Source organism: Heterocephalus glaber, unplaced genomic scaffold (assembly GCF_053883595.1).
Source record: "Heterocephalus glaber isolate CG9 unplaced genomic scaffold, H.glaber_assembly_v1.0 deba00001610, whole genome shotgun sequence".
Taxonomy (NCBI): domain Eukaryota; kingdom Metazoa; phylum Chordata; class Mammalia; order Rodentia; family Bathyergidae; genus Heterocephalus; species Heterocephalus glaber.
The window spans coordinates 23,940,007-23,955,108 of NW_028258381.1; the positions used below are offsets into that span (position 1 = coordinate 23,940,007).

Sequence of the window (15,102 nt, forward strand, 5' to 3'; positions counted from 1 at the left end):
TGGGAGAATGAGCCCCTGGGGAGCACTGGGTGGGGTGCAGAGCTCCAGCTCCCAAGCTTGAGCCAACCCCACTTCAGTTCCCACAGTAACCAGGGGGGCCGCCCCCACAGGGCCACCCTATGAGAAAAGACCCAGTCCTCATCCCCAGCCTCTGAGCTTCTCATCATTAGGAACTTAAAGCTTCTCAAAATGATCTTTCATTGCCCTTGGCAGGGAGCTCAGAGGCCACATCCTCTAAGAACCAGCATTTCTAGCCGGGTGTGGTGACGCACACCTGTCCCGTAACCCAGCACTCTGAGAGGCTGAGGCAGGAGGATTGCACATTTGAGCCCAATTTGGGAAATTTACCAACTTAGTGAAAGACTCTCCAAATAAAAAAGGGGGTGGGGCTATAGCTCAGTGTAAAGGCCCTATGTTCAGTCCCCAGTACTGAAAAAAAAAAGCACATAAATAAATAGCTTCTTTTATCTCCTTGTTTGAGGACAACTCAGAACTGAGTGACTTTGCAGGTAGGCTCTGGAACAATGAGCAGAAAGCAAGAAAACCTGTGTCAGGGACAGAAGCCACCTCTGGCTGCCCAGGTCCTGGCTGCGAGGCTGGCTCATCTAGGGTTGGCAACTGCGCTCCAGGCTCTGTCTGGCCCTGTGTTTTCTCCCTAGGAGAGGGTGGGGAATGGATGGAGGCCTGAGGTCTCCTGGCACCCCAGTCCCCAGCCACAGCCACCCACCAGGAGCTCACTTCCTCTTCTGGTTCCTCCTGCAGTGGCACTTCATCAGCAGGTGCACTAGGACCATGACAGGCATGGCCATGCTCAGCAGGATGGCCCCCAAGCTGTATTTTTCTGGGTGCAGCAAGAGAAACAGGAACATGAGAGGGAAAGGAGTGAGTTGGTGCAGCAGGAGGAGTCCTTCTTGGTCCTCAGTTGCCACCCTGAGGAACCTCATCCCCTCACATCTCTGCTGGTGGCTAATTCCCTCTCCAGGATGCTGTCACCTCCCAGGGACAGCAAGGCCCTAGTGCCACCCACTCCTAGTAACCTGTTCAGTTTCCCATAGGCCTTTCTTAGAGGCCGCTCATCCAGTGGGCCCCTAGATCCTGGCAGCCCAGGAATCTCTTCCACCATCAGCATCTGTTCATTCCAGCACTGCCTGAGATGCAGATGTCTGGCCCCTTCAGAACCCAGCCGCAGGTAGGGGAAACCCAGGGAACCTTTGGGCCAGAGGCGTGGTGGAATTTGAGTTTGGGGTAGAGAAAAATAGTAAAAGGTATTGGAGAGATACAGAGGGGCAGAGATGGGGAGTCAACATGGTAAGCACGGAAGGGTGAGGGGTGAGAACTGGGGTTAGAGAGAAGATTCCAGAGTTGCCACATATAGGCCCAGGGATTTAGCTCAGCGGTTTCGCTGCCTGCTTCGTAAGCACAAGGACCAGAGTTTGATCCCTGGAACCAAAAAAACCAAAACAAGACAAAACAGAGTTGCCACGTAGGTGGTGGGCACAGGAATCGATCAAGCATCCATGGCCCATAAATGTCTATAGATCTTTTGTTTTTTGTACTGGGGATTGAGCCCAGGGCCTTTGCACTGAGCTATTTCCCAGCCTTTTGTAAATTTTTATTTCTTTTAATTTTGAGACAGGATCTTACTAAGTTGCCCTGGCTGGGCTTGAATTTACCATTCTCCTGCCTCAGCCTCCCAGAATGGTAGGATTATCAGCATGTACTGCCACACCTGGCTCTAGGGTTCATATTATAATATGATCCCTATATTACAGGTCATATATAACAACATGAACAATATATTGTGTATTATATGTACTAACATGTTATATGTCTCTATATAATAGGTAGCTATAGGGCCAGGGATTTAGCTCAGTGGTTCTGCCACCTGCCTCGAAAGCACAAGGTCCTGAGTTCGGTCCCCTGTACCGAAAAAAAAAGTAATTGTGGCTCTTGTCCGTGGGTGTGGGCCTGGGATGTGGGCCTTATCTTTCTCTTGCTGGGGCGGAACATCCTGAGGCTCCATGCAGAGGTCTCCCCCATAACCGAGTTCACACTCGCAGGTGAAGTTGGATCCCAGCTCCTGACACTGACTGTCATTCTGTCAGGGGTTCCATAGACATGGGCTTTCTGCAGGATGGAGGGGGGTGGCCCTGGAGGACACTCAGAGCAGGAGACACCCGGCTGGGGGCTGGACCCCAGGGAGGAAAGCAGGGAATCCTGGAGCCTGGCTGGAGGTCAGGCCCCCAGTCCTGCCCTCAGCCCCACTACAGGCCTAGGCTCTTGGGAAATTGCTCCCCCCCCCTTTTTTTTAAGGTACTGGAAATTAAACCCAGGGCCTCTGCACTGAGCTACATTCCCAGCCCTTTTTTAATTTTTAAACTTGGGTCTCTAAGTTGCTAAATTGTCCAGGCTGTGCTTAAGCTTGTGATCCTCCTGTCTCAGCCTCCCAGAGTGCTGGGATTCCAGGCCTGTGCCACCATTCCTAGCTTAAATTCTATTTCCACTAATGGGGGTTCTGTGCTTGCCACCAGGAGTCCTTGCCTCTGCAAGGACTAAAGGAGGCCTTGGGACAAGGTTGGCAGGTAGCAGGAGTAAGCCCTTTCTTAGCATCAGTGTGGGAGTCCCAGGCAGAGGACAAGGAAGCATAATCCTGGCCCAGGGGCTCCTCCCCAGGGCCACAGGACAGCCTTGAGCAAGGGGAGCCCAGGCTTACCCTGGAAGCAGCCCCGAGTGAGGTTAGCCAGGGTGCAGATCTCCCCGGTGCTGCAGCCGAAGGGCTCACCCTGCAGGACCTCCGAGCTGGCACAGGTGCAGCGCAGAGAGCAGTCCTCAGCCACAAAGCTGTCACCCAGCCAGAAAGGAAGAAGGGCCAGGGTGGGGTGGGGGCTCTGGCTTCATCAGTGCCTCAGCTCCCTGGGGCCTCCCACTGCACTCAGACTTGGTAGCAGACGCCGTTGGTGGTGCACCCACAGTTGGCCAGGGGGAGGCTCTGGGTGCTGCTATAGGCATAGCCAGGCAGGCTGGCACAGCCTTCCACGCAGGGCCCTCACATTCCCCAGGGGCCACCAGCTTGGCACAGGACTCTGGGCAGGGTGTCACGCAGCTCTGGTACATGGTGTTGGGTGGACATGCCATGGCTGAGGTGCCAGAGGCATGGGCAGGAGGTGGGGCCAGCAAACAGCGCAAGGTGGAGCGGGAGGCGCAGTGTCAGTAGCACAGAGTTGCCTGGGGGCTGGGAAGCCAGAATGAGCATTGGGGACATGAAAACATTTGCAGGATCTGGTTAAGCAAAGATGGAGTTCCAGACAGGAGGAGCAGGATGGGGTGACCAGCAGGAGGAGGCTCCCGGGAGGGGCAGAGAAGCAGTTGGCCTGGAAAGACGCCCTGCCTCAAACTTGCTGCAATCGAGGCATGAGGGACGGAGGGAGCAAGATGGGGAGCCTCGGGTGAGGACGGATGGGAGGAGTTGGGCAGGGGTGGAACGGCTGGCAGGGGCAGTGCCTCACGGCAGTGGCTGTGGTCCCGCCTGCTGACCACGCTGGCACCTGCCTCCTGGCAGACAATGGCCTTCCCTACCCGCTGAGGACCCGGCCTCGGAGCTCCTCTTGTTCTTTGGGGTCCTGACTGTACACATATCCGTCACACAGTGCCTGGGATGGAGGGGGACTGTCAGGGACAGGGAGGCGAGGAGAAGAGGGCCTGGAGCCTGGACAGAAAGACCCCAGGCGGAGTTGTGGGCCAAGCCAAGCTGGAGGGCGTCCCTGGCACTGAGCAGGCACAGCTGAAGGGCAGAGCCGGCCCGGCCCTTCCCCCACATCTTGGGCCCCTGCCTCACTCCTGGAAGGGCTCGGGGCCACGGTGTGATGACAGGCAGCAAAGGGGCCCTGTGGGTCCCCAGCACCCCACAGGCCTGGGTGCCGCTGATGAGTGCCCGTTGCTCTGGGCTGCACCGGGCCCCTGCTTGGGAGCCTGACTCTTCCTCGTTCTCCTCTTCCTCCTCCGGGAGGGCCCTGGAGCAGAGAAGCCAGGCCCGGGAGGGCCTTGAACTTCAGGAGAGGCCAAGGCCACTCGGGGTTTCCGGGAGCGGGTGTGTGCGGAGGACCAGAGGGGCGGCTGTGCTCACTCACGGTCGCTGGGCCCCCAGCACTCACCTTGGGGAGCGGAGCTGGGCAGCATGAGGTTGTTCCTGTGATCGCCATCGTAGTTCCTGCACAGGCTCGCACCAGCCTCGGGTCCGTGCTGGGCAGAAAGATCACTGCGGGACCAAGCGGGGCCCGGGTGAGCCTCTCAGCAGCTGAGGACCCCATTCTCAGGCAGGGCTCTGCTCCCCACGGTTGGCCTGAAGGCTGCTCCACCTCCCCATCCCACAAATGCACCTCTCTCGGGTACCTGCATTGTTCCCTCCATGGAAGCTGAGGACCAGCTTGAAGTCTGTGATCAGATACAGCCTCTGGCCGAGCAGGGTGACCCGCAGGTGCTCACTGGGCCTGTAGGGCACGGCCATCTTCTGGCTGTTGGCCTGGAGAGGGAGGACAGGAGCTGCTGGATTGCCTGGCTTTGTCCACGTCTCTTTCCCTGCCTGCTTTTCTTGCTTTTTTGGTGGTATTAGGGATTGAACCCAGGGCCTTCACACTCTGCTACATCCCCATTTGAGCTCACTGAATCACCAGATTGCCCAGGTAACAGTTGGGATCCTCCTGCCTCAGCCTTCCAGAGTGCTGGGATTACAGGCCTGCACCATGCCCAGCCCCAGGCTGCTCTCTTACTAACCAGAAGCACCAGATCCTTCTGGAACTGAACTCTGTAGCCATAGACGGTGGTGATCACTTCGTGCAGGAAGATGGGGCTCGTGGGCGAGTACATCTTGTTTCGCCCCTCCACGACCAGGTGCTGCATGCCGTCGGGGAGCGTGCCCACTGTCTTTACCAGGATGTAGGTCATGCGGCCCTGGAAGCGGTAGCTGCGGCTGTCAAACGTGTGGTAATGGGGTCCCCAAAGACAGAGCAGTGTTGCGACCCTGCCAAGGGGAGCACAGAGTGGGCATCACACCAGACATGGGTCCCCGGAATCTGACCCCACCACGGTGCCTCCTGTCCCCCCACTTAGGCCCAGCTCCCTAGATACTTGCTCTTCCACTTTCTCTCCAGGCCCCATGACCCCTTATTGTGGATCTTCTCATTCTGCCCTTTTGTCCCTAAGGTAGGGGACACCAGAGGCTCAGTAATTTGAACGTGGCTGTGGTTGGTAAGAGCCCCAGTTCAAAGCCAGGCTGAGCCCCTGCTAGCCCTGCCAGCCACTGTTAGTGCTAGCTCCCCAGCTTCCTACTGTTGGGGGCGCAGTTGCTGTCCTCGTCTTCGCTGTGCTGGCAGTGGGACCCAGGAGGGCAGTGGAAGGCCCAGCACTGAACGATTCCTTCAGAGCAAGTGCAGCTCTGGGTGCAGCCGCTGGAGATCCAGGTCTTGCCCGCCTGTAGGAGCCACCAGAAGAGAAAGGGAGTGAAGTCAGGTGTGGTGATGCATGCTCGTGATCCCAGCACTTGGAGGCTGAGGCAAGAGGATCACTGCATGTTCAAGCCCAGCCAGGGGTACACAATAAGTTCAAGATCAACCTGCACTGCAAAGCGAGACCTTGTTTCAAGAAAAAAAAAGAAATGAAAAGAAAAAAATTGGCACTGTACTGAACATATACAGTCTGTCTGTCTGTCTCTCTCTTTTTCTGAGACAGAGTCTTACTAACAGCCCAGGCTGGCCATTGTCCTGGCTATTAGAAGTCACCCAGAGATAATTTAAAGTCTGCAGGAAGACATGAGAAGGCCCTGTGTAAACATTAGGCATTTGACACAGGGAACTGAGCCTCTATGGGTTTTGACATCCTTGGCAGACCCCGGACCAGCTCCCCTGGTGGAAAGCCAGGGACAGGTGTAAAGTGCCCTGGCCAGAGGCAGTTCCATTGGATCTCTGTGTCCCCACCTCCCCTGTGAGGTACCGTGCTTGGTGTCTTCCGTGTGTGTTCAGGTGGTGCCACATGTTTTCCAGATGAGGAAACTGAGGCCACAGAGCTCAGGCCCGGGTCCTCCTCACCAAGGCCCTGACCTCTGCACTCTGCCCTGCTGTGTCCCAAACCCAAACTATGGACCCCAGCCCTCACTCCCCAGGGTCAGCCACAAAGGCAGGGTGCCCAGCTGAGGAAGGACGCCAGTGCCGACCTCAGGGCTGTGCCCCCCACCCTGTTCCCGTCCACTCACGGGGATCAAGCCACCCTGGGAGTCCTTGCAGCCACAGTGACTTCTGGGCACACATTTGTCCTTGCTCGGCACATAGCCGGGCTGACAGACACAGCCCTCGGCACAGGTGGAGGGGACCCTGGCGCCCTCACAGTGACCATCCAGGTCCCAGCAAGACGCTGGGCAGGAGGGGATGCAGGTGGTGTAGCTGCTGTGTGCTGGGCACTCCAGAGCTGCAGGCAAAGGGGAGCGGGTGAGTGGTGAGGCCCAGAGGGCCCTGGATCCAGGCTGGGGTAGAGGGGGTGACCAACAAAACCTGGGGCTTCTTTTTCCTTTTCTTGTTTATTCTGAAAACGTTTACTAAACACAGGCCGTGGGACAGATAAGCGAGGAGAGAAAAGAATGGGAAAGACTCTCCCAAGTCAGCACAGGACCAAGGCTGTCAGCCAGCAGCAGCAGCTCGACTTTGGGGTTTGCAGAAGTCAGTGTGGAACTGGCAGGTGCGTGCAGGCATAAAGGGCTGCAGAGCACACAGGTGCTAACTCTATTAGGGGAGTTAAAGAAAGGCCTTTAAGCCGGGCAGGGTGGTGCACACCTGTAATCCCAGCACTTGGGAGGCTGAGGCAGGAGGATAGTGAGTCTCGGTTCACGACTAAGTGAGACTCTGTCTCAAAATTTAAAAATGAACGATGGGGATGTTGCTCAGTGCAGATGTCCTGGGTTCAATCCCTAGTACCTCCACACACAAAAGAATATATAAGGGAAAGAAGTTGTGAACATATGGAACTGTCATGCCTGACCTGAGTGAGACCCTCTCAGCAAACATGTGGCCCTCAACAAACAACAGGAAACCACTAAAGGGCCCCGCTGTCCTCAGTAAACAGAACAGATGGCCATAAAGGAAATTTAGGACAGGACATACAATCTCCCCAGCTCCAAGAAGCCCAGTATTATCTGCACCCCTGCACTGACAGTCCTGGTAACTTTGACCCCAAGCATTCCATCCCAGATTCCTTCAAATTATAATCCCCATCCCCAAACTCTATAAAAACTTAACTTCTCTACTGGCCAGCTGCTGACATCTTTCTCGATCTCAGCTTGCCTGCACCCAGGCAGAGTAAATCAGCTCTTATTGCTCACACAAAGCCTGTATCCAGGTGATTTCTTGTGCACCATTTATTATAGAAACATTCATTTAATATGATCCCAATAAAATAGACCAACAGGTTGTGTGTGTATACATGTGTGCATGTGTGTGTTTAATAGGATATGGTAATTCTGAAGGTGCAATGAAAATTAAGCAAATTACAAAGGTTAGGGAAACTTTTAGAAAGAATAGTGATTAGTGAGGTATCTTTACCAAAAATTAAAATTTTGTTTTGTTTGTTTGGGTTTTTTTGAGGCAGGGTCTCACTATGTAGTTCAGGCTGGCCTTGAACTCACTATGTAGTCCAGGCTGGCCTTGAACTCACAACGATCCTCCTGCCTCAGTCTCCCAAGTGCTAGGATTACTGGCATGTACCATCATGCATGCACGCATGGCATCAAACACATTTTAGATTGGTTTTTTTTTTTTTTTTTTTTGGTACCAGGGATTGAACTCAGGTCCTTGCAGTTGCGCAGCAGGCGGTGAAACCACTGAGCTAAATCCCCGGCCCAGGATTCTTTTTTTTTTTTTTGGTACTGGGGATCAAACTCAGAACCTTGCACTAGTAAGGCAGGCAGCGGCACCACTGAGCTAAATCCCTGGCCCACATTTTAGATTCTTTTTTTTTTTTAGATTCTTGATGATCACAACATTCCATCACTGGCACATGCAGATATAGATGGGCCAATGGAACAGGCAAGAAAACTCAGATCTACATTCAGTTCTATGTGGGAATTTAGTATATGATTAATTAGGGCATCTTGGTGACTAGTTGTTTAATAACAAGGGAACAACTTGCTAATGTTCTAGAAAAAAATAAAAACAAAGTTGACATATTTCTTACTGTTGTAGACAGCTAAGTTAGTTAGAAATATTACAGGCAGTCAGACAGGCCTGGGCCCTGGAAGAAGTCAGTGCAGAAGACAACAGTGGCTGAAGGTGCATTCATTGAAGGTTTCAAGACAAAGAGAACTGACTACACCCATGTACATCCCATCCTGTAGGGAAGAAGAGCAGTGATTGATATTCTAAATAGGCATGGAACACCCGGGTGGGGGATGAAGACATTAACCCATCCCTTCCAGGAAAAATCCTTGTTCCTTCCATGTACCCTTGCTACATGACTAGCTTCCCCATTTGGTGCCCATTTAATCAATATTACCTAAGCAACTGTACTTGGAATCTTATTAGTTGACTGTAGATGTGCCCCACCTTATACCCACCTCACCTTGTGGTTTTGCTCTATAAAACTCCCTTGAGAAGTGAGCTCAGCTGGCAAACCATTTTCTGGCCCCCTTTTGTGTCTTAGACAGAAGCTTTCTTTCAACAAATTCTTCCTACTCTTAACCTCTGTTGTTCCTAGAATTCATTCTTTGATTTTAGAGAACATGAACTTGACCTCAGAATTTTAAAAAAATGTCTAGGGAGCCGGGTGTGGTGTTGCATTCCTGTAATCCCAGCGCTCCGGGAGCTGAGACGGTAGCATCACCACAAGTTCAAGGCCAGCTTGGACTACTACAGAGTGAGTTCAAAGCCAACCTGAACTACATAATGAGGCCCTGTCTCAAAAATCAAACAAACAAAAAGTCTAGGGAGGTAGCTCAATGAGAAGGCCCTCAGTTCAGTCTCCAGTACCAAAGGAAAAAAAAGTACAGATGCACACAACTCTTTTGAGGTACCTGGGATCGAACTCAGGACCTTGTTCTTTCAAGGCAGGCACGGTGCAACTGAGCTAAACCCTGGCCCTTACAATTCTTTTGTTTTGTTTTATTTTTTGGTAGCCAGGATCCAACTCGGGTCCTTGTGCTTGCGAGGCAGGAGGCGGGGCCCTTACAATTCTTGACCCTACATTTCTACTTCTAGGGATTTGTCTTACAGACAGCCATACACATAAAAAATCATGCATGCACAGGCTTTTCCCCTACAACATTGACTGCAATAGCAAAAAGTTAGAAATCACCACGAAGTCCATCAAAAAGAAAGCAGTTAAATAAATTATGATAGAGCAGGGGTGTATCTCAGAGACAGAGAGAGTACTTGCCCAGCAAGTATGAGGTCCCGAGCTTGCTCCCCGGCACCACAAAAAGAAAAGACAAATTATGATATAATAAAGTGATAGAGCCTAAGGTGTGGAGACACATGCCTATAGTCCCAGTACTCAGGAGGCTGAGGCAGGAGGATCAAAAGGACAAGCCCAGACTGGACAATTTAGTGAGACCCTGACTCAAAAGATAAAAAGGGCTGGGGATGTGGCTCTGGGAAGAGGCCCCAGGTTTAATCCCCATATGCAGAAGAAGGAGGAGGAGGAATAGAAGGAGGAGTTTATTTTTTATTTTGAGACAAGGTCTCACAAAGTTGCCCAGGCTGGACTTGAACTTGTGATCTGCCTGTCTCAGCCTCCCAGAGTGCTGGGATTTAGATGTGCATCATCAGACCAAGCTCCTCCTGCATTTATGTGTTTTTTCTTTCTTCTCTTTCTTTTTTTTTGTTTTTGTTTTTGTTTTTTGAGACAGGGTCTCACTATGCAATTCAGGCTGGCCTTAAACACACTATGTAGCCCAGGCTGACCTCTAACTCACACAGGTCCTCCTGCCTCAGTCTCCTGAGTGCTAGAATTACAGGCACGGGGCACCACGCCAGGCTTTCTTTTGCTTTTCTTTTGTTTCTCCCTCCTGTGTTTCTAAGCACAGAAAGGGAATTTCCTACTTCCCCAAGTCGGTTCCACCAGCCTGAGGCCCAGAAGCCTCCTTCCTCAAACCACGGCCCTGAAGGGACCCCTGCTCTCCCTGCCCCAGATGTGCCCTGCTGTCTGGCTTCCCCGCTCCCGGTGTCACCCCCAGGAGGAGGTGGGGGACTGTTACTCTGAGTGAATGTCCTTGTCTCTCCAGCTGTCTATGAACTCGTGCTCGCTCTGGGCCGGTTCGTCTCGGGGCATCACCAGCTCATCTTCCAACTCGCCGTGGAAGTTCCCACACACGCCGCAGACCTGGGTGGGCAGGGGGCTCTCAGCTCTGGGAGGCCTGAGAGCTTTTTTGTTTTAAAGCAGTACTGGGGCTTGAACCCAGGACCTTCTTACTGAGTTATATCCCCACCCCTTTTTCTTTTTTCTTTTGAGGCAGGGTTTCGCTAAATTGTTAATTTGCTCAGCCTGGACTTCAAACTACCATCGTCCTGCCTCAGCCTCCTGGAGTGCTGGAATCACAGGTATGTGCCCCCACCCCAGCTCCCAAGGGCACTGTTTGTTAGGACCTCCCCTCTCCCCCAGGAAGGCGACCTGACCTCTCTGGAGCGGGGAGATTGGGATGCTGCCCCCACCCCAGGCTGCCCCCCGCACCGAGTTGCACCTTCCCATCGTAAGCCGTAAGTCGCAGGGACTTTGAGCTCTAAGAAATGCGGGCCCGCAAACTTGACTTGCACTCCAGTCTGCAGGGAGACCATGGTGTAGATGCCGCGGGAAGCGATGCTGAGCCCTGTGATCCGGGAGGTGGCGGGAAGGGTGACAGGTGTGCCATTGATCTGAAGAGGAGGGTGGCGACTGTGAGTAGGAGGAAGCCCAGAGGCCTCTCCCCAAACTCCCTTCTCCCTCCAGGGCCTGTCACCATGCCCAGCTCACCAGCACTTGCTGGCCTTCTTGTAGAGGGACCTGGACATCGGTGACGTTGATGTAGACCTGGCGGAGCTTGAAGGCTCCGGTTCTGCCCTGGTGCTGCTGCTCGCTCCTGGCGCTTATCTTGAAGACAGGCAGCTCCGTGTTGGGGTGACACACCTTCACCAGGACGTGAGGGCAGGCGTCCTGGACAGGGTGGCTACTGCCATGGAAGCCCACGTACTCAGAATCCCCCAAGGCCCTGCAGACCCCTGCACCTGGGGGACAGCAGTGGCTGAGGGGTCACCCACATCGCTGAGATTGGGCCCTGCATTCTCCCCCCCTGGAAAAGACCAGGGAGCCCCAGCATGGGGAAAGAGGAACATCTGGTAAAAGGCTCAAGGCCCAAGGGCCAGCTGGTGTGTGGCCTGGGGTGCAGGGGTGTGAATGACATCCCATCTCGTTCACAGTCACCACGGGGGAAACACAGGTGCTGTGCTTTGGAGGTTCCCTGCCCCATTTCCTGTGTTAGAAACTCAATTCCCAAAGTGGCATGGTGAATGGGATTTTCAGCGGGAGCCTTTGCGGTGTATTGTGGTTTACATATAACATGTCACCCAGGGACTCATGGATTGAGGGCTTGAACCCCAAAGCAGCGGTGATCAGTGGTGAGGCCTGGGGAGGTGACTGTGGATCTCGGGGTGCTGACCTCATCACTGGGTCAATTCCAGCCGGGTGGGCTGTTAGGAGGCAGGGCCCGGGAGAGGGAGGGAGGGAGGGCACTGGAGGTGCTCCTCCGAAAAGTGTGCGACAGGTGACCGAAGTGTACGGTGAATGTTCACATTCTGAAAGTTTATTACAGCAAAAGACACATTGCCACATGTCCCCCTTAAAATCCTCCCCCTTGCTTTGCATACATTCGCCCCATCCTTCTTGCCACTTTCTGAAGCAGTTCTGGAAGTCCTCTTTCGTGAGTCTATGAGGTGTGATCAAAAATACAGTGAATGCTGCCACTCAGTGCCATCCAACAGAATGGCAGCTTGTGAAAATGTGACAGCATGACCTCATCCACTGTATGCACTGCCCCCCCCGCCCAAGTCAAAATGACCATAAAAAGTTAATGTTTTCAATCCATTTAGGGCATAGAGGCAGCAGAACTAGAGACACTCAGGACAGAAGACTTCCAGAGCTGCTTCAGAAAATGGCCAGAATGATGGGACGAGTGTGCTCGAAAGAATGGGGAAGATTTTAAGGGGGATTCATGGCAATGTGTCTTTTACTGTAATAATTTTTTTTTTTTTTTGGTACTGGGCATCAAACTCGGGACCTTGCGCTTGCGAGGCAGGCAGCGGAACCACTGAGCTAAATCCCCGCCCCCGGCTGTAATAATTTTTTTAATTTAAGATTTACCGTATTTTTAGATGACACCTTGTTCTTACCCCTGGCTCCTTCCCCTCTCTCCTTCCTGGCCACTAGGCGGTGAGCAGCTCTGCTGCCCCACACAGTCCTGCCATGAGGACTCTGCCTCACCACAGGCCCAGAAGGAATGGAGTGCGGTGACCATGGACTGAAATCTCTGAAACCATGAGCCCAAGCAAACCTTTCCTCCTTTAAGTTGTTATTCCCTGGTGTTTTGTCACAGCAACCAAAAGCTCACTGCCAGAGCAGTGACAGAGTGGTCAGGATGCTGCCCTCTCTAATGATTTATCTCTTCATGGAGTAATGGACTCATGAGTTGTCAAGAGAGTGGGTTAGTTATCAGGAAACTGGGTCCATACGAAGGCCAGTTTGGTCTCTCGTGAGACATCCCCATACTGCCATGTAATCCCAGCACTCTGGGAGGCTTAGGCAGGAGTTCGAGCCCAGCTTGGGCAATTTAGCAACTTAGTGAGACCCTGTCTCAAAATAAAAGGAGCAGGAAAGTACCTGAGTGCAAGCCCCCCACCCACATCCTTTTTAAATAAACCACCCGGTCTCAGGTGTTCCGATGTGGCAATAGAAATGGCTAGGGCAGTGGGTGAACCCTGAGGTGCCTTCCCGAATGCTGCAGAGGAGACTGGGGGCACTGTGGGCCCCTCGGCACAGCGGGCTCCTACCTGGGGTCCAGCAGCCGAGCAGCCCATTGCGTGCCCAGCACACCTGGTACTCCTGGCAGGTGGTCCGGCGGCAGGTGATGATGGTGTGGACCAAGCAGGTGCAGCGGGAGGTGCAGGTCCTCTCTGGGTACCAGCTTTCCCCGGCCTGTGAGGCGCTGGGATCAGCAGAGCCCACAGGACCTGGGAAGCCGGAAGTGGCCAGAGCCTCGGGAACCCGGGCAGCTCCCTAAGTCTGACGGTGCCTCCATCTCTGCCTCTGCATTGGGCCTCATCCCCCGCCCAGGCCTGCCCCACCCCTTCGACCCTTCCCAAGCTCTGAGTCCTCGGGCTGTCTGGCCTGAGCTCGTCCATACCCACACCCCCAGGCTTGCAGCTGGGAGGGCAGAGCGCCCCCTGCCGGCTGCCCGCTCACCGGTTGGTAGAAGCCCTTGGGGTCGACGCAGCCGCACCGGCTGAAGGGCACGCAGGAGGTTCCGCTCAGGACATGGCCTTTCTGGCACTCGCAGCCCTCGGTACAGGGCAGTGCTGCCGGGCAGTCCTTGGGGCTGCTTAGGCTGAGGCAGGTGGCCGGGCAGGGCCTGGCACAGGGGCTGTAGCTGCTGTTGGGTGGACACCTCGGAGCTAAAAAGGACACGCGTGTTAGGAAGAGCGGCATGGAGTTCCAGCTGTTGACCTTGGGGGCTTCCAGAGCTCCTGGGAATGTCCACTGATTGATGGGGGAACAGACGCATCATATGCAGTCTATTCAGGCGATGGGCTGTTATTCGGCCTTACAGAGGAAGGATGGGCAGGCCTGGTGATCCACACCTGGAAGGCTGAGGCAGGAGGGTTGCAAGTTCCAGCTCAGCCTGGGCAACTTAGTGACTTAGCAAGATTCTGCCTCAAAATACAAAATAAATTTTAAAAGGCTGGGGATGTAGCTCAGTGCAAAGGCCCTGGATTCAGTGTCCAGTACTGGAAAAAAAAAAGTCAGATCTGATATTTGAAAAAAAACAAAAAAGTGACTATGGTAACTTTTGTTATATATATTTTGCCACAATTTTTGTTTGTTTTTGTTTTTAGTACCAGGGGTCAAACTTGGGTTCTTATGCTTGCGAGGCAGGCAACAGAACCACTGAGCTAAATCCCCGGCCCATTTTGCCACAATTTTTTAAAGTTTCTGGGGAAGGCCCAGGATTTAGCTCAGTGGTTCTGCCACCTGCCTCGAAAGCACAAGGTCCTGAGTTCCATCCCCGGTACCAAAAAAAAAAAAGTTTCTGGGGAAAAGTGGAAGGGAACAGAGCTGGCCCAGGTAGAAGTGGAAGGAGGCAGTAAATAGGTAAAAGCGGATGTGTGTGTGTGCGTACGTGTGTGTGTGTGTGTGTGTGTGTGTGTGTGCTGGGGATTGAACCCAGGGCCTTCACACTGAGCTACATCCTTCCCCCCTTTATTTTTTTATGTTGAGGCAGAGTCTAAGTCACCCAGGCTGGGCTTGAACTTGAGATCCTCCTGCCTCAGCCTCCTTCAGCGCTGGGATTACAGGTATGCGCCACCATGCCCGACTAAAAGCAGACGTTCTGATGAGGTGAGAGCCAGGGGACAGCAGAGGAGGGGGCTGGGCCGAAGGAGCCAGGAGTGAGGCCCTGTGGAGGGTGAGGGCTCTGCAGGCAGAGGAGCAGGGCTGAGGGCAGAAGGGGCTGGGGCTCCCCGGTTCACTCACTGCCAGAAGGTGCTGCTGCGCCAGGCAGGAGCCTGGCCGGCCAGGGCGCACAGGGACGCGTAGGCCTGCAGGGAGCTGCACGGGGCCAGGGCGTCGCCCTTGGTCCCACATTGGCCCTGTACACAGCTGGCGAAGCTGGCCTGCGGGGGCACCAGCCGGTGGCAGTTGGAGAAGGGCCCTGGAGGATGGGGAGGGAGAAGGGTGAGCCCGGAGCTTCCCAGGTTGGTTTGTTTAGTTACTGATTGACTTTTGCAGGTCTGGGGATTGAATTGAGGGCCCCGTGCTCACTAGGTAAATGCTCCAGAGTGAATTACATCTCTAGCATTTTATATTTTATTTTGCGACTGGGTC

General features: G+C 53.7%; 1 protein-coding gene across 1 annotated transcript in view; it reads right to left on the reverse strand.

Moving 5' to 3' along the window:
- Window positions 1-535: 535 nt before the first annotated feature.
- Zan (zonadhesin) overlaps window positions 536-15,102 on the reverse strand; it is a 44,802-nt gene continuing 30,235 nt past the window's right edge. Inside the window, 22 exon segments of the mRNA XM_087196533.1 lie at window positions 536-2,127; window positions 2,714-2,853; window positions 2,940-2,983; window positions 2,985-3,040; window positions 3,043-3,137; window positions 3,577-3,628; window positions 3,631-3,650; window positions 3,836-3,854; window positions 3,857-3,895; window positions 3,898-4,010; window positions 4,124-4,255; window positions 4,377-4,519; window positions 4,771-4,985; window positions 4,988-5,017; window positions 5,326-5,467; window positions 6,245-6,560; window positions 10,232-10,356; window positions 10,713-10,886; window positions 10,984-11,234; window positions 13,053-13,197; window positions 13,465-13,666; window positions 14,752-14,929. Coding sequence (XP_087052659.1) covers window positions 1,865-2,127; window positions 2,714-2,853; window positions 2,940-2,983; window positions 2,985-3,040; window positions 3,043-3,137; window positions 3,577-3,628; window positions 3,631-3,650; window positions 3,836-3,854; window positions 3,857-3,895; window positions 3,898-4,010; window positions 4,124-4,255; window positions 4,377-4,519; window positions 4,771-4,985; window positions 4,988-5,017; window positions 5,326-5,467; window positions 6,245-6,560; window positions 10,232-10,356; window positions 10,713-10,886; window positions 10,984-11,234; window positions 13,053-13,197; window positions 13,465-13,666; window positions 14,752-14,929 — 2,894 coding nt within the window. The 3' untranslated portion in view covers window positions 536-1,864.